The sequence below is a fragment of the Podarcis muralis genome, chromosome 4 (assembly GCF_964188315.1).
Source record: "Podarcis muralis chromosome 4, rPodMur119.hap1.1, whole genome shotgun sequence".
Classification (NCBI taxonomy): domain Eukaryota; kingdom Metazoa; phylum Chordata; class Lepidosauria; order Squamata; family Lacertidae; genus Podarcis; species Podarcis muralis.
The window spans coordinates 15,955,701-15,980,014 of record NC_135658.1 but is presented as its reverse complement, the minus strand read 5'-3'; the positions used below and the strand labels follow the sequence as shown (position 1 = coordinate 15,980,014).

The 24,314-nt window shown below is 44.2% G+C and overlaps 1 protein-coding gene across 5 annotated transcripts in view; it reads right to left on the bottom strand.

Annotated features, from left to right (window-relative positions):
- Positions 1–24,314, bottom strand: part of LOC114595614 (Putative N-acetylated-alpha-linked acidic dipeptidase) — a 45,902-nt gene that overhangs the window by 13,035 nt on the left and 8,553 nt on the right. For 3 of the 5 annotated variants that reach the window (XR_013392510.1, XM_028726031.2, XM_028726032.2), the window contains exons 5-12: positions 22,856–22,981; positions 20,105–20,291; positions 18,142–18,235; positions 10,821–10,919; positions 8,915–9,000; positions 7,476–7,595; positions 3,374–3,456; positions 2,285–2,348 (exon numbers count right to left, since the gene is read on the bottom strand). Coding sequence is in view for 4 of the 5 variants with exons in the window: in XM_028726031.2 (XP_028581864.2) it covers positions 2,285–2,348; positions 3,374–3,456; positions 7,476–7,595; positions 8,915–9,000; positions 10,821–10,919; positions 18,142–18,235; positions 20,105–20,291; positions 22,856–22,981 (859 nt within the window). In the remaining variant the exon portion in view is untranslated. The remainder of the gene's footprint in view (positions 1–2,284; positions 2,349–3,373; positions 3,457–7,475; positions 7,596–8,914; positions 9,001–10,820; positions 10,920–18,141; positions 18,236–20,104; positions 20,292–22,855; positions 22,982–24,314) is intronic. The other 2 variants (XM_028726033.2, XM_028726034.2) reach the window with 2 other exon arrangements.

Sequence of the window (24,314 nt, the reverse complement as noted above, 5' to 3'; positions counted from 1 at the left end):
CCCCACATTGGGCAAGGGGTCCTGCATTGCAGAAGGTTGGACTGGAAGAATCTTCCAACTCTATGATTCTATTCCATGACTATTAAATGGGGCCTGAATATGAAAATCATGAAGTTGTTTTAAAGGTCTATATGCACATTTGTCGTATAGTTAAAGCCATGGTTTTCCCAGTAGTGATGTATGGAAGTGAGAGCTGGACCATAAAGAAGGCTGATCGCCGAAGAATTGATGCTTTTGAATTATGGTGCTGGAGGAGACTCTTGAGAGTCCCATGGACTGCAAGAAGATCGAACGCATCCATTCTTAAGGAAATCAGACCTGAGTGCTCACTGGAAGGACAGATCGTGAAGTTGAGGCTCCAATACTTTGGCCACCTCATGAGAAGAGAAGACTCCCTGGAAAAGACCCTGATGTTGGGAAAGATGGAGGGCACAAGGAGAAGGGGACGACAGAGGATGAGATGGTTGGACAGTGTTCTCGAAGCTACAAACATGAGCCTGACCAAACTGTGGGAGGCGGTGGCAGACAGGAGTGCCTGGCGTGCTCTGGTCCATGGGGTCACGAAGAGTCGGACACGACTAAACGACTAAACAACAACAACATGCACATTTGTATATAGACCTTTAAAACAACTTCATGATTTTCATATTCAGGCCCCATTTAATAGTCATGGAATAGAATCATAGAGGTGGAAAATTCATATGCACATTTGCCCAGTAGTGATGTATGGAAGTGAGAGCTGGACCATAAAGAAGGCTGATCGCCGAAGAATTGATGCTTTTGAATTATGGTGCTGGAGGAGACTCTTGAGAGTCCCATGGACTGCAAGAAGATCAAACCGATCCATTCTGAAGGAAATCAGCCCTGAGTGCTCACTGGAAGGACAGATCCTGAAGCTGAGGCTCCAGTACCTTGGCCACCTCATGAGAAGAGAAGACTCCCTGGAAAAGACCCTGATGTTGGGAAAGATGGAGGGCACAAGGAGAAGGGGACGACAGAGGACGCGATGGTTGGACAGTGGTCTCGAAGCTACCAGCATGAGTTTGCCCAAACTGCGGGAGGCAGTGGAAGACAGGAGTGCCTGGCGTGCTCTGGTCCATGGGGTCACGAAGAGTTGGACACGACTAAACGACTAAACAACAACATGCGCATTTGTGCAACCAGTGGCAGAGCATGCACCAAACTCCACTAATGGAAGGCTCTTTAATCCAAGGGACAGCTTCCATAAACAGAAGGGAAAGGAGGGGATTCTAGCTGTCAACTTTTCCCTTTTCTTGCGAGGAATTCTATTCGGAATAAGGGAATTTCCCTTTAAAAAAGGAAAATGTTGACAGCTATGTATCTGCAATCCCTGCACCCCCTTAATCTGTTCCATAGAGTTGGGGGCCATTTGGAACAGAAATTTAAGACCTTTCCCCCCCCAATCTCAGAAGCCTCCACTAGATCAAAGAGCAGAGGATACATCCCATCTTTTTAAATTTCTAGTTTGAGTTTCTTTTTTCTTCTTCAATTTTTTAAAATTACTTTCCCACATTTATAACAGAAATTACTGTACATACAAAACACAAAAAAGAAACACATTACAATACTAAAGAAAAACAAGAAAAACACTTATTACTTCTAAGACCTAATTTAACTTTCATTGTTTACTGGCTTTCTCAAATCCTCCCTAACTGAATTTCATTGTATCACATTGTAACAGTTCTCCAAGATCATATTTCTAATAAAATTAACTCCTTCAATTCACTATCTTCTTCTCTTTTGAGTTTCACTGCATGATGTTGTATTTTCTGATGCACACTGGCCTGAATGCTTTATTGGGTGGTATTCAACTAAGTTTTATTCAGATCAAACCCAGGACTCAGCTACATTAGCAAAGATACAGCGATTTGAATGCACTATAAACATGTAACACCTGATGGCGCCAGAGAGCAGGAAATTTTAAAACGCGACTTTCCATAGAGATTTCTTCCTTTTGTCATAACAATCTAATCTTTGACTTATTTACCGCGGTTTCCCCCCTGTGTCTAGATCCACCCCCAATGAACTTAATGGACCAAATATTCATTTTAGTGGAGGAACAGAAGTGCAAATGAGGTCGCTGTTGCATCACATTACACCCACTGGTGCGAATGAAATTTAGCATGACGTGGTGCTATATTGATTTTTAAAAAAATCCACAGTTCCCCAACCCAAGGATTACATGTTTATGAAGTTTAACCCCAAAAGACAACTCAGTGACCACAGCCTTCTCATTCTCTATTAAAACTTGCATATATTTTACCTTCTATGGAGGAATCAGCATTGATATAGGCCACACCACGCTCCTGCAGTATTTTGACATTTTCCTACAATGGAAATGAAGAAAATGTTTGTTCATGTTCATGCCTAAAATATTTCTCCATGGTGAAAATGATGGACAGATGAAATTAGCTAAAATGTACAAAACAAATAATAAATGCTGGAAATGTAAGGGAAAAGAAGGTACTTTTTACCATATGTGGTGGGAATGTAAGAAAGTAAAAGACTTCTGGGAAATGATTTATAATGAGATTTTTAAAATGTTGAAATATACATTTGTAAAAAAAAAACAAGAAGCCCTTTTACTAGGTATAGTAGGTACAGAGATTCACAAGCAGGATTAAAAATTGTTTATATATGTGACAACTGCAGCAAGAATAGTATTAGCTCAATTTCCTCAGCATTTTCCTTATCACAAAAAAATCTGATCTTTTTAGGACGTGCGTTTATTGTACAAGAGTTCCAAATCGGCTGTAACTATGCAGTCTGAACTGGGCACTACAGTGGTACCTTGCTTCTCAAACTTAATCCATTCCAGAAGTCTGTTCCAAAACCAAAGCATTCCAAAACCAAGGTGCGCTTTCCCATAGAAAGTAATGCAAAACAGATTGATCCGTTCCAGACTTTTAAAAATGACCCCTAAAACAGCGATTTAACATGAATTTTTCTATCTAACGAGACCATTGATCCATAAAATGAAAGCAATAAACACTGCAGCCACACAATCAATCAATCAATCAATCAATCAGTAGCTGAACTGGGTTCCACACAGTCAGAAAAACAAAACGAAAAGAGCCGCAAAAAAGCAAAATAAATAGCAAAAACAGACAGACCTCAGCGTAACACTCAATACAGAAGTGTGGCACTCAAAACAGTAGCATAACACTCCAAATGGAGCATGTTCGGCTTCCGGAAATAGTTCGCAAACCGCAACACTTACTTCCGGGTTTGCAGTGTTTGGGTTCCAAGTTGTTTGAGTACCAAGGCATTTGAGAAGCAAGGTACCACTGTATGTGAATGGATCCTACTCAGAGACAGCGACCACCTGGAAGTGTCGTTCCTATTGATTTACCTCAGCCCACTCTGTAGATCCTATCAAGCCAAACTCCTCAGCATCCCAGCTGGCAAATATCACCGTTCTCCTAGGCCTCCATCCTGCAGTTGAGATATTGAGAGCATCATTACGAACACAATATATTTGTTTATTAAAAACCATTTCTAAACCACTTAGCATTTCAAAAACCTCCTCAGCAGCGCATGACACGCGAGATATAAAAACCACTATTGATATAAAACAAAAATACAAATGGAAACCATAAAACAAAGGCAAATAAAATAAAACTAAAATAAAAGCACCTAAAACAGAAATTCAGGGGATTCATACATGAAACACAGGGTCCCGTCTTGCAGGTCAGGGATGGCCTAGGCAAAAGGAGAAGGCTTTACAAGACGTTTGAAGCAATGAACGGTTGCTGTGTCGTGTACGGCAGAGGGAAGACATTCTGAAAGGGCATTCCACAGTATAGGGGCAACAGCAAAAAAATGGCCATTCTTGGGGTTCACTGTGGTGTGAGATTCTGTAGGGTGCGATGCCATGAATATAATTTCCCTGGAAATGATCTCACACCATAGCTGTCAACTTTCCCCTTTTCTTGCGAGGAATCCTATTCGGAATAAGGGAATTTCCCTTAAAAAAAGGAAAAGGTTGACAGCTATGCCAGGTCTATACAGGGGCAAGTGGTCTTTCAAGTCACCTGGTCCTGAGTTCTTAAGGAAATTGTATGTTAACTAGAAGACCTTGGCAGCTGATCAAAAGCCAGGAAAAACTTGGCACAGGTGCAATATGTGTGTGTCTACGTCAGGGGTCAGCAAGCTTTTTCAGCAGGGGGCTGGTTCACTGTCCCTCTGACCTTGTGGGGGGCTGGACTATATATATATATATATATTTTGGGGGGGTGAATGAATCCCTATGCCCCACAAATAATCCAGAGACACATTTTAAATAAAAGGGCACATTCTACTCGTGTAAAAGCACGCTGATTCCCGGGCCGTCCGCGGGCCGGATTTAGAAGGCAATTGGGCCAGATCCGGCCCCCAGGCCTTAGTGTGCCTACCCATGGTCTAGGTGTTTTAGACAACAGTCTGGCCACTGCATTCTGCGCCAGCGCGCTCTCTCTCTCTCTCTCTCTCTCTCTCTCTCTCTCTCTCTCTCTCACACACACACACACACACACACACACACAGCTCATCAGAGGATGAAGCTAGTGGTGAAAATAACCTTGAGGTAGGCCTTTTTCTGAGTGGGATCAGGACCAGAATTTAACAAGAGGGACCTGTAAGAGAATGTTTCAATGTACACTCCTTGATTTGTTGTAAGAGGGAATCCCATTCAGGGTTGCGTGTCTACCAGCCGTGCCTTCATCCAGGATACTACAAGCTGCAAGGACTTCAAGCAGAGCTTTCCACCATCCCATCCCCTGTTTTGGGTTTGCTTGTTTTCCTCTCCAACTGACAGTCAGCGTTCTGTGGCTACTGAATGGGCTCAGTTTCAGCGGGCTAAGGCATATTTTCTTTTTCAGAGGGGAAGTTTTGCCCTTCTGAAGTGCCTTTTGCAGATTTTTTGTACTACTGCCAATCTCAGGGTCCCTCAGGCATGTTGATTCCTCCTCCTCCTCCTATTATTATTAGGTAAAGGTAAAGGTACCCCTGCCCATACAGGCCAGTCTTGACAGACTCTAGGGTTGTGTGCCCATCTCACTTAAGAGGCCGGGGGCCAGCGCTGTCCGGAGACACTTCCGGGTCATGTGGCCAGCGTGACAAAGCTGCATCTGGTGAGCCAGCGCAGCACACGGAAACGCCGTTTACCTTCCCGCTAGTAAGCGGTCCCTATTTATCTACTTGCACCCGGGGGTGCTTTCGAACTGCTAGGTTGGCAGGCGCTGGGACCGAACAACGGGAGCGCACCCTGCCGCGGGGATTCGAACCGCCGACCTTTGGATCGGCAAGCCCTAGGCGCTGAGGCTTTTACCCACAGAGCCACCCACGTCCCCCTATTATTATTATTATTATTATTATTATTATTATTATTATTATACTGTCATATAACCGCAGGTTTCAGTGCAGTTCACGGGATAAAATCAGAATATAAAACCACAAAATACATAATCAAAATAACAACAACAACAACCCAATAACCTCCCCCCAAACCATTATAAAAAGGCCATGTTGTCAGTGTCCCATTTTGGCTACATTCCTATCAGCACTCACAACCTGAGCTTGCTATCGACTGGAGTGATTTGTATCATGCTTCTTTACCCATTAAGATGCCAGTATTCTTCTGCAAAATGTTATTCACACCAAATCGAGCAAGTCCTTTGCAGTTCTGACTTGGTCGTTTAACAACAACAACAAGCCATTGTTCCTTAAAGCCTCTCCATCATCAATAAAACAATTCAAAGGCAAGACATTTGCATGCCCTGTTCTTTTCTGCTTGTCAGTCCTTGTGTCTGCTTAAATCCCATTGATTTCAATCAGAGCTGAGCAATCTCAGTGCATGCAGGATTGCCGCTGTTACAGGAAATAATGAAAAAAGACCGAAACCCTCTAAATTGCAAGCATTTTTGCTTCAATTTTTGTTTCGTTTTGGATTTTAGGAAGCTTCCTTATACCAAAGCAGACCATTGCTCCATCTACCCCAGCATTGTCTGCACTGACTGGCAGCAGCTCTGCAGGATTTTAGGCAGGAGTATCTCCCAGCCCTACCTATAGATGCTGGGATTTGAACCCAGGACCACCTGCTCTGTTGCTGAGCTGTGGCCTTTCCTTGCAAAGGTTCTGCATGTTGCTACATTGCATTGCATATTAGACAGATCGAAAGACACACACAATAAAGTAAAAAAATACATAAAAAATCTGTACCCAAAATCACATCCCCAAGATAGCCCAAACCAGAATAAATTATGTCTAAATAGGGGAAATCGCCCTAATGCGTTCTATTGTTATCAGTTATTCAGGTTGCAGAATTCAGGTCGTCGCCCTCCCCGAGCGCAGAATTTGAACTGCTGTCCTACACAACTCATTTTACAAAGTGACAAACTAATAAACAGAAAAAACTATTTTGTAACAGTGTTTACACCAGGGGGTGGCAGGGAAGATGTAGATCATACTAGGATAAAATGAGGAACCTTTTCCCCAACCTTACATTAGACGCCCAATCTTTACTATCCCAGATGAAGAATCATATATGCAAAACATCCCAATGTACGGATTATAGGTTCCAAAAGGTGATTGGCTACATGGCTGAATGTCTTGCATCCCACCCATACCAGTATTTTGCACCTGGATCCAGGAGTTCCTACAACCATGGGTGCCCATGAATGTCAGTAATTCGTTCTTCCATTGCTGGGTCACATGATTCCATGTTTACATTCCATACTGCTGCAAGTGTGGGAATGGAACTCAGACTAGAGAACTTCTGTTCTTTGGTCCTTTTTGTTCTCTGCTCTCCGACAGAGAAGACGTGTGTGAGAGATGCTGTTCACACCAGCCATGTTTTGTTGTTTTAATTTGCTATAAAGAATAAAATCGTGGTGACACATTCCTTCACCGTCTGGCTACTTGCAGAACTCTGCTAAAGCGTGCACACAGCTCCACTGGATGTGTGTCGCAGTGTCGTCCGTACAGGAGACGTACGGAAAATGCTATGTGTTTAAGTTTTTTCCTGCTTCCCCTTCATAGACGACAGGTTATGGGCCCAGGCTCCTCCAGCTTTTCGGCACAGCTACTAACCTTTAGTAGCAAGTAAAGCTCTGCTGGATGAAGGACAATTGCCTCTGGTCTATTTTTTTGGAAACTCTGCTACATGTTTAAGTTTTTTCCTGCTCCCCCTTCATGCACGACAACTCAGCCCCTTCTTGGGGAATTTTGTGGGTGCTTGGGCATCCAGGGCCCCAGTGAGTTGGCACCTATGCCTGGGCTGGACTCAAGTAGCAAGTTCTGCTAGCAGAAGCCTAGGCTTTCCTCTCCATCTCCTCCTCCCTATGCACCCCTCAAAAATGCCTCAGGAAAGGGGGTGGAAGAACCTGCAGAACAGCTCACAGGAAGACGAGATGTTGGTTGGATGGATGGATCCCCAAACTGATAAATTTTTAGGTTCTGCATTCTTCTTGCCTCACCTTGCTGCTTCAGCTTTCCAAAGCTTCGGACAATCTCGTGAACGACAGCCGCTCCGCTCTGTGGGTCAATCCCACCAAAGACCCAAGAGTCTCGGTGGCCACCTAGGATAACGTACCTGTCTGGATCAACGGAAATGAGGATTAATTTTTAAATGGGCGCAATAAATCACGGCGAGAGTTCTACTTGAGGGCCCCTCTGAAGATAATCTGGCGCTAGAGATGAGAGGTTCTGACCATTTTGGTCTCCCTTTCTCATCCTTCCAATCTTTCATTCCGTTCCCAAATCAGTTTGCAATTTGATTTAAAAAGTCCTCATGAAAATTCACCAGCATTTTAGTGTCACTTTCCCCTAATGTACGTTTTTATATGCCGTTTTGTCTGATATACATATTTGCAGAGACATAACCCCTAACAAATTGCAATTTTATAGGCTACGTTCAGTAATAAATGCATTTAAATGCACACTTCACCCCAGTATGTGCCTTTTTTCTGTAGCACATCTTTCTGTAGCTGGAGAAGTGCGCTTCAATTTGGAGACGTGTGAATTCTGAAGGATGGCTGGACTTTGGTTCCATGATGAAAAGAGGAATAGCAGGATAAAAACAAATAAATAGACGTGGTTTTGACTAGACAGCCTTGCATGGCTCAAGACCTCGATATCGTTCAGAACATATCTTCAGAACATACCTACCCAGACCCTTCAATCTGAGGTCCCTCTTCCGCCTCTGAGGGAAGTTTAAAGCGAGGGGGCCTTTTCAGTTGTGGCTCCCTGCATGTCTAATGCTGTTCCCAAAAAGGCACCAACGAGGTACCATCATTAATTTCCTTCAACATCTTCTAGCCAGCATCTGATGGATTGTGACAATTATGGTGTCTATGATAGTACTTTTTTGCCACTGAAGTGTTTACTGTTGTTTCGCTGGATTTATTTTATAGGTTACTCTATGGCATTTGTTATTTCCCCCCAGTTTCTCTACGCTCTTAAAGTTACTTTAAGGCTTTTTACATGAATGCCTTGTGGGTTGAGCATTTCGGCTTGAGTGTTCCGGTTCGTAAACCTTTTTTAGAAGCCGAGCGGCTGACACGGCTTCCGATTGAGTGCAGGAAGCTCCTGCAGCCAATTGGAAGCTGTGCCTTGGTTTCCGAACGTTTTCGGAAGTCTAATGGGCTTCCGGAACAGATTCCGTTCAAGAACCAAGGTACGACTGTATTAGGAAAATATAGCATTATTATTAAATCAGGAGTCAGATCATTGGTCCATCTGGTCTGGAGGACTGTCTAAATTTAAAGGACTTCCTAGATTTCAGGTGAAAGCCTTTCTTAGCTCTACACAGGAATGCCAGGGGCATTTATCATACAAACTATGCATTCTACCTCTGAACTACAACCCTGCCGCTGGCTTGATCCCACAGAGAACGTGAGCAAGGGAATGGCTTTACCTGGCTCTGTTGCACCTTGGAGAGTACCGATCACGTTGTAAATTCTTCTTACTTCTTTGATGCTGTGGACATGCATTTTGACTTTGCTAATGCAAGTGCAATATATATATAAAAAATCAAGTGTTAAATGTCAGGTTAAGAAATAAATGCATGCTTTAGACTTTAAAGTCAGAATGGATTAAGGCTGAAATTCTGCATTGTTATAAAAAGGTAAAGGGACCCCTGACCATTAGGTCCAGTCGTGGCCGACTCTGGGGTTGCGGCGCTCATCTCGCTTTATTGGCCGAGGGAGCCGGCGTACAGCTTCCGGGTCATGTGGCCAGCATGACCAAGCCGCTTCTGGCGAACCAGAGCAGCGCACGGAAACGCCGTTTACCTTCCCACTGGAGAGGTACCTATTTATCTACTTGCACTTTGACGTGCTTTCGAACTGCTAGGTTGGCAGGAGCAGGGACCGAGCAACAGGAGCTCACCCCGTTGTGGGGATTCGAACCGCCAACCTTCTGATCGGCAAGCCCTAGGCTCTGTGGTTTAGACCACAGCATAGTAATAGTATAGTAAATTACGAAATATCATTTTCAGAAGGTAGACTTAGTTTTAACACCAGCCTTCAGCATGAGAGCCACTTTTTTTTGAACCTGTGTGCTCATCTTTCTAGATGGAGTCCAACATGTAAGCATCCATCAGCAAAACAGAAATTGTTGGCAGAATGGATTCCCCTTCCCTCTGCAGTCCCCCCATCCCGCCCCATCCAAAGTGCTCTGAAGGGTTTGAGGCGACCATTTGAAGCAGATCTGAGGGGAAGGGGGTGCTGTGGGCTGCAGAGGGAAGAAAGAAAGCGGAAGTCCCAGCAGTGATGAGGTCATATGCAAAACCAGCAGCAATGAGGTCATATATATTTCCCTAGTGAGGGAATTCCAAAGTTGAGGGGCCACCACCAAGAAGACCCTGTTTATGTATCTGCTACTCTAGCATCTTCTATGGGTCAAAAAGGTAAAGGGTGCCGCTGTGGTCTAAACCACCGAGCCTCTTGGGCTTGCTGATCAGAAGGTCGGCGGTTTGAATCCCCACAATGGAGTGAGCTCCCGTTGCTCTGTCCCAGCTCCTGCCAACCTAGCTGTTCAAAAGCACACCAGTGCAAGTAGATAAATAGGTACCACTGTGGTGGGAAGGTAAATGGTGTTTCCGTGTGCTCTGGCTTCCGTCACGGTGTTCCATTGCGCCAGAAGCAGTTTAGTCCTGCTGGCCATATGACCCACATGACACTGGCTCCCTCGGCCTGAAAGCGCCGCAACCCCACAGTCACCTTTGACTGGACTTAACCATCCAGGGGTCCTTTACCTTTACCTTTCTACCAGTCAACCAGAAAGCAGGAGTACAAACACTGATCTTCTCAGTGGCTGCTCCCAGACTTTGAAACTCCCTCCCTAGAGAAGTTATTGACTTGCTCCCTCCTTATTGTTCTTCCAGCAAGTGAATATTTTTTTGTTCCAACAGGATTTTGGGAACTGAATGCTTTCCATTAAAGGGCTGGTGCCATGCTGGTTTTTTTTTTTTGTAATTATTGGTATGTTTTGAACAGGTTTTATATACATCAATATGTAACTGTATTTTAATGACTGATTTTTCTATATTTTTAGTGGTTCTTGAGTTTATATGTAAGCTGCTTTGAGTCCCGTCAGGAAAAAGGTGGCATATAAGTAAATAAATAAAGTTCAGGTAGGCTCATACAAGTACAATAAGGTGGTCTTAAGGAGGGATCTTTGTTTGGTCCAAAACAAAGAGGATTGACAGACAGCCTTCATTACCCTAACCAACTAAACCTTTCTTATTCAGTGCAGGTTCTGTGGCTCCATTTTCCTATTGACCATTTACTCAACATCACAAGATTATATTCTCCTCCCACCTTTTTGAAGAACTTCCTATGAAGCCTGGCCCAACGTTGTAAGGCACAGAGAGTTTTCCCTTCCAGCTGTCATCTGGTGGGGGTGGTCCTCCCATGTCCCTGTTGGAAAAAGATAACATTACAGTTGGCATCCATCTGAGAAAGAAGTAGGAGCAATTGTGTGATCCTCCTTACAAAAATTCCAAAACTGAAGTAACTTCTGGCATGTAGGCTTCCAGAATATTTTGTTCCCCAAGTCCCTCTTTTGGCACTTCCATTTTGTAACTGCGAAACCCCAAAGGGTAATGATTGGCAAATAAAAATCGGAAGGCGAAAAGACTTCAGGCATAACCAAGCTTTCAAACTTGGTCGTGGGTTGTTTTGTCTTTCAGTCTGGAAGATCGCTTGCCAGCTGAGTTGCCACAGGGTGGAAGACCTTGTTTCCTAGAATGCCTTTGGCTAGAGATGGGTGATCCACTAGGAAGAAGACCCACCTGCTGCAGAAGGATCAAGAGAGAAGAGGAAAACCCAATCTTACCAGCGACCATAAGGAACACAAGAACTTAAGAGGAGACTTCCTGGATCAATGCAAATCCCCATCCAGTCCGGAATCATGTTCTCACAGCGACTGACCAAATGTCTATGGGAAGTCTGCAAGCAGGACCTGAATTCACCCTATTTGTGATTTCCAGCCAGGGGTGTATGAAGTGGGGGGCGGAGGGGGTGGTCCGCCTCGGGCACCGCACTGGGGAGGGGTGACAAGATGGTCCGCTGCCTCCCCCCAGCTGTAGAGCGGCGGAGGGTGCACATGCAGTCAGTGTGGGCGCCGCTCGTGCCGCGTCCACACAGTGTCCATACAGGCTTCTGCTTGCGTATGGGCTGTCGTGCATGCGTCACCGGGCAGTTTGTCCTGCCCCGGGTGATGGAGAGGGTTCCTCCGCCACTGTTTCCAGCAACTGGTATTCAGAGACCTACTGCTTCCAACAGTGGGTGTGAAACACAGTCAGCATGGGAAGTAGCCACAGGAAATTGTCTACAGTGGTACCTCAGGTTAAGAACTTAAATCGTTCCAGAGGTCTGTTCTTAACCTGAAACTGTTCTTAACCTGAAGCACCACTTTAGCTAATGGGGCCTCCCGCTGCCGCCGCGCCGCCGGAGCACGATTTCTATTCTCACCCTGAAGCAAAGTTCTTAACCCAAGGTACTATTTCTGGGTTAGCGGAGTCTGTAACCTGAAGTGTCTGTAACCTGAAGCATCTGTAAACCGAGGTGCCACTGTAATCCTCTTACAAAACCATCTAAGTTGGTGGCCATTGGTACTTCTTGGGGGAGTGAAAGGAGGCAGTTTTGGAGGCATGGGGTGGTTCTACTGGACACTATTGCTTTTGGCACAGGGACACCATGTGTTATGACCCGAGAAACAAGACCCTAGGAACCTCCAACACAGACTACTACAACGCACTCCTTGTGGATCTGCCCTTGGAGATAGTTCCCAAGCCACAGAATGCTAGTGCAGAACAGTGCATCGTTTTCCCCTTATTAGTTTCTGTAATGCAGAAACGAGCAAGGCAAAAGAAAAAGAAAGAAAAAAACCTGAAATGAAAAAGTAACTTTACGATTCCTGTATATATACAGTTTCCATATAAAGGAGGAGGAGAAAACGAAGAAAATAACATAGGATTACAGCACACCAAAATAAGCTATATGGTTGCACATTATCTGTTCCAGTACAATAATAACCACTGGCCATTTTTTCCAATGAAACTTTTACTTCCTTTGCCTGCCTTCTCTATATTTAATACTGTCAGTCATTTTCAACATAAATCCTGCTTTCACGGCCTATATCCTGCTCAATGGATCTCTGATTAATAGAGGGTACTTTTTGTCTGCACTTATGGCTGATTGCTTATCTATGTACAGCCATTGGCCAGCGTGGCAATCATTTCTCCATCTCAATCCAATTCTTCACTTTTAAGATTGCCAAACAAGATAACTATCAGAACAGGAGTTAATCAATATCCTTTCATTTTCTTGACATTGCTTCTTTTTTTTTTAAAAAAAATAAATACTAGCACACTTCCTCAAAATAAGCACCAAGTCAGCTCTTACACCTCAATATACCCAATATTTATCTTCAACTTCTGGAAATAGGTTGCTCATTCTTCAAGATAACAATTCAACAAGAGCTTTGTAGAAGCTTTTTTCATTATAAAGACGTGGAGTTTTGGAAGGGACCAGCCACCAAACTCATTTCCATGTTTCATCAGAAATCCTCCCTCCAAAATCCCACTTCCATTTATTTTATTAAGGGTTGTGTGTGTACTTCTGATTCTGCCATCATTTTATACATTTCATTAAGAAAATTCTGCTGGCACAGAATGGAGCGTCACAGAATAGAGTTGGCCTCACAAAGAACATGTCTCACCAGTCTTAAAATATTTGCACTCCTTCCCTATTAACTCCCAGACTCAAGGTATTTCCCCCTCTCTTTAACGGCCTGGGATCTTCATAACTAAGGGGAAAAACTTCTCTCTTTCACCTCCCTATTTCCCCACACCATCAAATAAGGCCTTGGTCCAAATTTAGTAGTGTTCCAATGTCAGAACTGCTAAGGCACAGAGTAGGGCCTTTACTGCTGTGGTGCCACTCAGATGGCGAGTTCTCCCCAAAAGGGATAAATTGCCCTCCCTGTTTATGCCCTTCTGTGCCATAAGCAACATCAGAACATAAAAAAGAGCCTGCTGGATAAGGTATTTTGCCCATTTAGTCCAATATCCTGTTTTCACAGCAACCAACCAAATGTTTGTATATAATATTGCTTAAAAAAATTTCTGTGTTACAATTTAAAGTACTCGTTTTTACATCCTTAAAATATCAATGACTCCCCTTCTCTTTCCATGGTTCATTTTACATAACATAAATCATTACCTATTTTACAGAAACTATACCATTCAGCATTCCATTATTACATCCATCATACCTTATTTACACTGTTGAACTTATCTTAATGCTGCCAGCATTAAGTTAAACAGCATTAAGTTATACAGTTATTTCCCATATATTCAATAAATGTTTTCCAATCTTCTCTAAACGTATGTTCTTCTTGTTCTCTTATTCTATATGTTACGTCTGCAAGCTGTGCATATTCTGTCAACTTAAGTTGCCATTCTTCTTTGGTTGGGACCTCACTCGTTTTCCATTTTTGGGCTAACAAAACACGGGCTACAGTAGTGGCATACATAAATAACCTTTTCTGACACCTGGGAATTTCAGTCTGAATTATCCCCAACAGAAAAGACTCTGGTTTTTTGGAGGGGGGGAGGGGAAGGACTTTTAACATTTTTTTCAATTCATTGTGGATCATTCCCCAATACATTCACACCTCGGATTACAGACGCTTCAGGTTGCATTTTTCCGGGTTGCGGACCGCCGAAACCTGGAAGTACCGGAATGGGTTACTTCCGGGTTTTGGTGGTCGCGCATGCGCAGAAGCGCCAAATTGCAACCCACGCGTGCGCAGACGTACAGACGCGGGTTGTGAACATGCATCCCGCATGGATCACGTTCGCAACCCAAGCCTCCACTGTACTCTTTTACCCTTTTAAAGGCCGAGACCACATAACACCGGTCTTGAAAGACCTACATTGGCTCCCGGTACGTTTCCGAGTACAATTCAAAGTGTTGGTGTTGACCTTTAAAGCCCTAAACGGCCTCGGTCCAGTATACCTGAAGGAGCGTCTCCACCCCCATCATTCTGCCGGGACACTGAGGTCCAGCTCTGAGGGCCTTCTGGCGGTTCCCTCACTGCGAGAAGCAAAGCTACAGGGAACCAGGCAGAGGGCCTTCTCGGTAGTGGCGCCCACCCTGTGGAACGCCCTCCCATCAGATGTCAAAGTGATAAACAACTATCTAACATTCAGAAGACATCCTAAGGCAGCCCTGTTCAGGGAAGTTTTTAATGTGTGGCATTTTAGTGTATTTTTGGTCTCTGTGGAAGCCGCCCAGAGTGGCTGGGGAAACCCAGCCAGATGGGCAGGGTACAAATAATAAATTATTATTATTATTATTATTATTATTATTATTATTATTATTATTATTATTATTATTATTATTATATTTTACAAGTCTACCACATGTGAAAGAACATTCCCTCAAACTCATTACATCTCCAGCACTTATCTGATTCAGTCTTATACGTATTAGCAAGCCTACTTGGAGTTAAACACCACCTGTAAAGCATTTTCAAGTAGTTCTCCTTCAAAGAGTAACATGCTGTGAACTTGAGATTGCTTTTCCAGAGTTTTTCCCAGAGGTTAAAATCTATATTGTGACCTATATCTATTGCCCAGTGTGTCACTGAGGCTTTGACAAGCTCGTCTTTTACTTCCCACTAGCAGCCAACCAAATCTCTGAGGGAAGACTGCAAGCAAAAATCTTCCTAGAGCAATAATGTGGCTGAGAACCACGTAGACATACATGGACAAGAACACTCATGGCTCAGTTGGTAGAGCATGGGACTCTTAACGTAGGGGGTTGTGAGTTCAAGACCCACATTTGGGAAAGATTCTTGCATCACGGGGGGTTGAACTAGATGATCTTCAGGTTCCTTCCAACTAGGATTCTATGGCAACATAATGTATCTACGGGACCGCCTCTCCTGGTATGCCCTGCAGAGGACCTTAAGGTCCATGAACCACCAAAGTTTAGAGGTCCCGGGCCCTAAGGAAGTCAGACTATCCTCCGCCAGGGCCAGGGCCTTTTCAGTGATGGCTCCGACCTGGTGGAATGCTCTGTCCCATGAGACTAGGGCCCTTCAGGATTTAACCTCCTTCCGTCGGGCCTCTAAGACAGAGCTATTCCGCCTGGCCTTTAATTTGAATTCAGCCTGATCTTTTATTTTCCTTCTCTTCCCTCCCCTTTTATGAAGATCACCCGCTCTGAGACCTCACAGCTAATTTTCCCCTGGCCTCCTCGCTGGCCCAAGTAGGACCAATTCAGCCAGCTAGCCCTGGGGATTATCTAATGCTTACTTCCCCTAAATTTTATTGTTATTCATGTTTTTATACTGTATTTTATGCTGCTTTTATAATTAAGTGTTTTAAATTTGTTGTTAGCCGCCCTGAGCCCGGTTTTTGAACCGGGAAGGGCGGGGTATAAATAAAAAATTATTATTATTATAACATAACCCAATGCATGTCTAAGTGAGAAAGAAATCCCACTGTGGTCAATATGGTTTGCTTCCTAACAAGCAGGTTTAGCACAGCTTAAACTGGGGCAGGGGGCAGCGCCTAGGATGGAATTGCAGAAAAGGGGCCAGAAGTTACACAATGAACCACATACTTCAAGAACCCCAGACTTGCCAACAGTGATAATAAAGTTCACGATCCGTTTAGGAAAAGAGGGGAATGTGTTCTTTGAAAATATATTTGAGAACTTCATCTCCGAAGCTGCTAGGACAGCTCAGTTGGTAAAGCATGAGACTCTTCATCTTAAAATCATGACTCTTGGGGTCTACAATTCTATGATTCTATGACCTTTTTGTTCGCTGTATTAAGCCCTGGTTTCCTCTCCCACCCCTTGACTTTCTCTCTTTTTGGCTCAAGGTTTCTGCCTTTGTAAGACAAGGAAAAGTGGGGAAAGGCTGAAAAACATGTACCAGCACAGAATGTTCTCTTAATGTTTTTTTTTAAAAAAAGAACGATCTCTCTTATAACTAATTGTTCTAACACAAGGACTCTTTAAGTATAGTGCAGATAAGTCTCTTTCCCATCAGCTTCCTTGATGCTTGAAGTGAAATAGCTTTTTTGAAAGCCGTTTCCCTGTTTTCTGTCCATCCTCCTCCCTCCCTCCCTATTAATTTTCCTATAATTTGTCATTATTTGTTGCCCCCATATCCTTAGATGGACTCCTCCAGCGTCAAGGAACAAGTCTCAGCCTGGGAACTGTAACCCCGGCTGGCTTTGTCAGTCACTGTGGGTAGACGCACAAGGTAACCTTTTGCTCAAAACTGGACATTTAGGATTTTAACTGGCATTAGCTTACTGGAGATTGACGTCTTGGAGCCAAGCCATGCTCTGGAATCTCAATGGCTCTGCTCTGAGCCCTTTCAAAAATAAACAAGTCACTTGGGTATATGTGGGTTCTACCTTGTTCAGTGACGAATGCAGGGCTTCTCAGTAAATCGAGGGTGCGGTGTTTGTTTAACCGACTAGCCTGACCCTTTTTGTAGCGCTGGGGAAAAGTGACAGTCTGTTGAGAAATGGAAAGCTTTGCTAGCCTGCATATTTATGCTTTCACAGCACTGCAGATCTTATTCTTAAACAGAAATCAGGCTCTGCAAGCAGACGAACAATCCCGTTAAGCGGCAAGGCAAGTACAGTGGTACCTCAGGTTAAGAACTTAATTCGTTCTGGAGGTCCGTTCTTAACCTGAAACTGTTCCTAACCTGAGGTAACACTTTAGCTAATGGGGCCTCCCACTGCCGCCGCACCATTTCTGTTCTCATCCTGAAGCAAAGTTCTTAACCCGAGGTACTATTTCTGGGTTAGCGGAGTCTGTAACCTGAAGCGTAGCGGAGTCTGTAACCTGAAGCATCTGTAACCTGAAGCGTATGTAACCCGAGGTACCACTGTACAGAAATCACAGTTGGTTGAGTCAAGACAAAACACAGCGGTGCATTAGAGTAAACATCACATAGGGAAAGGAGTTTGATATGTAGGTAAAGGTAAAGGACCCTTGGACGGTTGAGTCCAGTCAAAGGTGACTATGAGGTGTGGCGCTCACTTTCAGGCCAAGGGAGCCGGCGTTTGTCCACAGACAGCTTTCCAGGTCATGTGGGCAGCAGGACTAAACTGCTTCAGGCACAACGGAACACTGTGACAGAAACCAGTGCACATGGAAATGCCATTTACCTTCCCGCCACAGCGATACCTATTTATCTACTTGCACTGGTGTGTTTTTGAACTGCTAGGTTGACAGGAGCTGGGACAGAGCAACAGGAGCTTACCCCGTTGCGGGGATTTGAACCACCGACCTTCCGATCGGCAAGCCCAAGAGGCTCAGTGGTTTATGTATCAGATATGTTTCACCATTGTGGAAGGGCAAGAATTTTGCCTATGTGAAAGCAATATAAGGGCGGAGGGGAGAGACAAACAATTGTAAATACACTGTACGGTCCTTTGCCATTTTTTATATAGGCTTTGGGAGTAAACACCAGTGGTGTTGCGCATCTGTTGGTCCTGGGCTGGGTGGGAGCAAGGTGAATGAAACCTGCCATGCCGGCCCACAAAGCTGATTGTGGAATTGACTAAACCTGTAAATGTTAACCACCAGGTATGCTTACCTCAGCAACATCTCAGCATCATGGTAACCGATAGGGTGGACAGGAATGTTCAACTGGGCTGTCGCCTGGGCTTCATCGTAGCGGTAGGTGTACTCTGGGTCAAGGGGGGGGTGGGGAAATATTGAAAATAATAATTACAACATTGCTCGCTTATTAATTAATTAATTAAGTTTCCAACACAAGTATGCAGAAAGTCACCAGAAAGATGCTTATGCAACAATGGTAAATAATAATAATAATAATAATAATAATTTATACCCCGCCCATCTGGCTGGGTTTCCCCAGCCACTCTGGGCGGCTTCCAACTGAATATTAAAAACAGTACAGCATCAAACATTAAAAACTTCCCTAAAGAGGGCTGCCTTCAGATGACTTTTAAAAGATACATTACTTTGACAGATACCTGGTACATTAAACAAAAGCAAAATTTTTGCTTTTTGCTTTTTTTAGGGGCAGGTAAGGATGAAAAAGTCCCACCAAGTTGCATAAAATTGTTCTGCTGGTTCTTTGCCTTCCATCACATGAATCCCGTGAGTTATCTTTTCAGCAATTCCGAGGTTTCATAAGTTCTTATGCCACAATGATCAAGAGGCACATCATTTAAGTTCTTCCATTTTTGTGTGTGCAATAGAAAGTCTGGCAGCTACCAGAAACCATTCGCAGTTCCTTTGGCAGCTACCAGAAACCATTCGCAGTTCCTTTGAAGAGAAATGTTTTGGAGTATCACCCCATGTATTTAATTACAATATTGCTTAATTACGAAGGGCTTCAAACTCCTTGCCAGCCAAGTTAAAAGCAAGAAACCTTGCCTGCAGGTTTGTCATATAAAAGGAACCGCTCATTGGCAGATGGTTTGGTACTGTCAATATCATTTGTTTACTGTGCTCCAACTTCATGCGATGCATTCCCAAAATTGGCCTTGGTGCTAGAGACAGGTTTCTAAAAACTGCTGTGCCAAGCCCTGTCCCATAATTTCTCAAACCCCCTTTCCCCCTGTGCAAGACATTTGCACTTTTTCTGCCTCTTTCTCGCAGTCCTTTAGAGTTTCGGTGAGTGCAGGCTTGGGCTTATCTTATCAAAGTGATGTGGTCAAGGGGAGCGCATGCGTTTTTCTTCCCACTATAAATATTTCTCCAGCATTCTGCAGTCTAGCCTGTTCCTTGCGCTTCCTGATCAGCAGAAAAAGCCCCATAAGCAAGGATCTCTGCACTGAAGCTGGTGCATGATGGGAAAGGAGAAGGAGGGGCAACTGCTGGTGCATCTGGTGGGCCACCTCTTCCCCATCCTTCTTCTAAAGAGCCCTGGCTTCCTCTAACCCTGAATTCCCTCCGCCCTAATTTTTATTAAATTTTCTGTTTCACAATTTAGAATGCCCATTTAAACATCGTTAAAATATCAATGACTTCCCTTCTTCTCTTTCCATGGTTCATTTTGCAGATCATAAAACCCCTGCATATTTTGCATAAACTAAACCATTCAGCATTCCATTATTACATCTATCAAATCTTATTTACACTGCTGAATTCATCTTAATGCTGCCAACATTTCCAAGTGTACACAATTTCCCTCCGTATATTCAATAAACATTTTCCAATCTTCTCTAAACGTTCATTCTTAAGTAGCCATTCTTCTTTAGTTGGGACCTCGCTCATTTTCCATTTCGGGGCTAACAAAACACGGGCTGCAGTAGTGGCATACACAAATAAACTTTTCTGAGGAATGGGGGGAAAAAAACTATTCCCAAATTTTCCCGAGCAGAGGAAACACTGCTAATCCAGTTTAAATCTAGGATACAGAAGTGCGATTATAATCCGCAATCTCCACTATCCTTTCAAACATATATCACCTTATGGCATTGTCTTGCCATTTCCCCCAACCCCCGGTTAACCACATTTCAGAATGTATCCCTCCAATGCAATGGGGGAATGCAAAATAAAGCAGTGTGATTTTCAGTCTCATTCACCTTTGGCAGGATACCCTGGCGTGAGGGGGTCCCCAGCTCCATCCAGAATCAGGACATTCCCACGCTGAGCTCCACCTTCGGGAAGATTCCACCCTGCTGGGTAAGGGTCTACTCCAGGGGCACAAGAGTCAGCTGGGTCGGAGTATAAAATGACTCCTTTGGCTCCAGCATTAGCAGCATTCTTCACCTGGTGGGGGCGGGAATCACATTGATGCTGCTGTTAGTTTGTTCCTTCCTGCAAAGGTGAGAGGTTGCCTCCATATGGCAAAGCCTGGTAGTTGCCAGAGATGGCCAAGTCTGTATCTGCGGACACAGCCAGACACCATAGCAGCCAATGGGGACACCCCCCCGCCCCATTTTGCGTACAACAATCCCTAATATGCTGCCTTCAAAGTTTGATGGTGTCAGCAATCTCTAGGATGGATGAATCTATCGCTTCCAATTTATCCCAGTTTCCAGTCTTATGTTAGTTCTCCACTGTTCTGGATCAGTTTGTTACTTTTTTAAATAAAAAAGCTCATGAAAATTCATCAACATGTTAGGGCTTTTTTGCAAGCAATTTACCCTAAAACAATGCACTTAATGCTATTTTTAAAAATATATTTTCATATGTTTTTATGCACACATACACACCCTCCCCAATATAACATTTTTGTACACATTATTTGGTTGGAGGACTGCATCACAAAATTCAGATCACCGCGTTTCACTTTTGCACACAGTTTTAGGCAGTGCAAAGCAGGTAGGTTTGCATTGAAATCCTAACCAAATAGGATTTCTGTCCCATCCCCACCAGATCCCAGTGCTCAAATAAGATTCCACTGCTGAGCCACTTGCAGTGCCGGATTTATGTATAACCTAAACAAGCTATAGCTTAAGGTTGCACTCTCTTGGGGGCCGCGAAAAAATTGAAAGGAAAAAAACCTGGATGTACATTTCCAAAATATAAGATAAAAAATAAATAAAATAAAACCTACATACAGCAACAGTGTTCTGTGTTGTGTAGGCTCCTATGATGTAAGTAATGGGCCCCGCCTGCTAGCCTGCTCCCTAAAATATCACTGGTTTGCTCATTTCTATATACAGTGGTACCTTGGTTCTCAGACTTAATCCATTGTGGAAGTCTGTTCCAAAACCAAAGCGTTCCAAAACCAAGGTGCACTTTCCCATAGAAAGTAATGCAAAACAGATTAATCCGTTCCAGATTAATTTCAGTTCAACAGTTACTTTGATAAAATACATATTTTGTTATGTGCAAATGGCTTTAGATACCTATTAGGTCCATGAATTACCATATAGCACACATTCAACACAAAAAACAGCGACAATTTGTTGTTGACAAAGGGCAGCTGGACATATAAAGGGCCCCATTACCTTCAGTAGCTTAGGGCCTCATCAAACCTAAATCCAGCCCTGGCCACTGGTGGAGAGGCAGGTGGAGAGTTGGCTTCTTGCTGTTCACTTCGGGCAACAAAATGTATTGGACCAGCTTTCCAGACCTCCCCAAACTTCTGCCAACCAGGACCGAAGGTGTAAGGGAATCATGAGCTCCAACACTAAAGAAGCAATCCTATGCATGAGACGCTGGTGCAAGTTAGGCTGATGTAAAATTACAGCAGGCCCAAACCCTGTTCAGCAGCAGGTTGCTGCTCTGCCAAAGCCTGGCAGTCAGAAAACAAGCCTTTTAAAATAGTATACTGTGCTGAGTTGCCAGGATACAGCCTCAGCCACTGCCCTCGCTGGTGCGATCCACATAGCTCCGCCAGAACGCCTCTTTTTGGGGACTGACACTGGCCTTTGTTCAGCCAGCTTTGGCTTAGCTGTCTGAGCCCTGGCTGAGCTGGGATCAGCAAGCTACACCGGCGTGTCATTGGTCGAACTGAGGTTGGAGACTTAATGCTGGCAGAGCCAGGAATCAGCTGCCTGAGCTGGAAATCGGCTGCATCCTAAACTATTTATCGTGGGGAATCTGGACATAGGATTGCCCCCTAGGCCTGGAGTCCCCAATGTGGTGCTGGTGGGCACCATAGCATCCTCGCTGCCTCCAAAGGTTCCCTGGCCCTCTCATTTTTTATCTTAAACATTAATGTTTGGGAGGTGTTTTTTGTTTGCTTGTTGTGGGAATGCTTTGTGGGTTCAAGGTTTTGTTGTACAGTGTTGTACAGTGTTACCTTGGTTCCCGAATGGCTCAGTTGCAGAAAATCGGCTCCCGAATGCCGCAAACCCAGAAGTAAGTGTTCCTGTTTGCGGACGTTTTTCAGAAGCCAAATGTCTGACATGGCTTCCGCTTGAGTGCAGGAAGTTCCTGCAGCCAATCAGAAGCTGCGCCTTGGTTTTCAAATGGTTTCAAAAGTCGAATGGACTCCCGGAACAGATTAAGTTCGAGAACCAAGGTACCACTGTACTTGTTCTACTGGTTTTGAAGTGTGTGCAGCTGTTTTGCCTGCTATTTTAGAGAGGGTTTTTTTTGAGAATTGCCTGTTTTCCTTCTGTGAAATGGGTATGTTGGGGGGGGGGCATGATCAAAGTGCCCCCAGGCCCTGCTCTATGCTGAATTACCTCCTTCACAGTTGTTGTGTTAACCTGAAAAAATATCCAAATATCACACATCAGTATTAAGTTACTCTCCGTAAGTTTCTGCCTTTGTAGTTGTTGTTTTAACAATTTAAAAGCAGCTCTCCCATTTGGGCAAATTCCGTCTGTGTGCCAAAGCATCCCCTACACACTGAGATGGGATATAATCATCATTACCTTGTTTCCTCTGAAGATTTTCCCATATCTGACAATGACAATTTTCCCAGAGCAATTAATTCCGAGTTCTCGTTCTAATCTTTGGAAATCTTCTATGCTTCCATAGTTCACATAAACCAGATCTCCCTGGGGTATAAGAACAACAGAATGTAAGAAGAGCCTGCTCGATAGAAGTTTAGTGCTCAATTCTGTATTACTTGCACAAATCAGAAGGTCAGCAGTTCGAATCCCCACGACGGAGTGAGCTCCCATTGCTCTGTCCCAGCTTCTGCCCACCTAGCAGTTCGAAAGCACACCGGCGCAAGTAGATAAATAGGTACCACTGTGGCAGGAAGGTAAACGGCGTTTCTGTGCGCTCTGGCACTCAGCACAGTGTCCCATTGTGCCAGAAGTGGTTTAGTCCTGCTGGCCACATGACCCGGAAAGCGGTCTGTGGACAAACTCCGGCTTGCTCAGCCTGAAAAGCGACAGCCCCATAGTCACATTTGACTGGACTTAACCATCCAGGGGTCCTTTACTTTACCATACCTTTACTTGCACAGAACACAGATATGAGTGCTAAGCTTGCACTAAGTTATATTCTGCTATATTTCCAGAAGTGGTTTTTGTGGCATCTGAAAGCTCAAATGCAGAGAATAGCAGGAAACATTGGAGGGAAAATAGAATATGCTTCTGTGTGAATGCAGGCAATATGATGGCATTGGAGAAGCAGCAGAATACAAACTAGAGCAGAATAAATCTACCAACAATGCGCTATTCTTGTGTCAAGATCAAGGGTTCATCCACGCCAGTTTGCCCTGCCACTTCCCCTGGGAAAACCTGTGGTTTAGCACTGAATCGGATAAACAGCAGTCGGGTTTCCCCAGATTGCTGTTTGCTCTGTATAATGCTAAAACATCAGTTTGTGGTGCCCAGAGTCTTTCAGCCAACAGCAGTTCCCCCAACATCAGCTGTATGCCTTTGCAGTTCTGGGGGGTCTGTTTCTTCCTAGGGAGCACCAAAAGAACCCTCATATCTTTTTCAAAAATATCTTTCTCTGATGAGGGACAGATCTACACTCATGGTTTTTAACATTAAGGAAGGTTTAAGGCAGGGTTTTGATAATGTAGATGGGCACATGCCATCCTACTTTTTATGTTCATAATGCTTTATCACCTTGCCTTTTTTATCGCTTAGTTTTTAACCACTACACCATACTGCCTTACTCTGACTCCTCCCCACTTCCACAGCAAGAAGCGTGCCAACGGGAAGTTCCTCCCCCTCTGCGTCTCCTTTGTTCTTTGACACGCTTGGACCTCTGAGTTCAGGGGGGGAGGGGGTTCCCCCACTCTCTATTGATGTATCGCCCAGCTGCTCCCTCCCTTCTGGTTGCTTAGCTACTATCTCATAGCTGGGTAGCTCCTCTCAACTGAGCAGCTGCTGTGTCTACCTGTCTCTCTGTTTTTGGAAACGCTGGAAG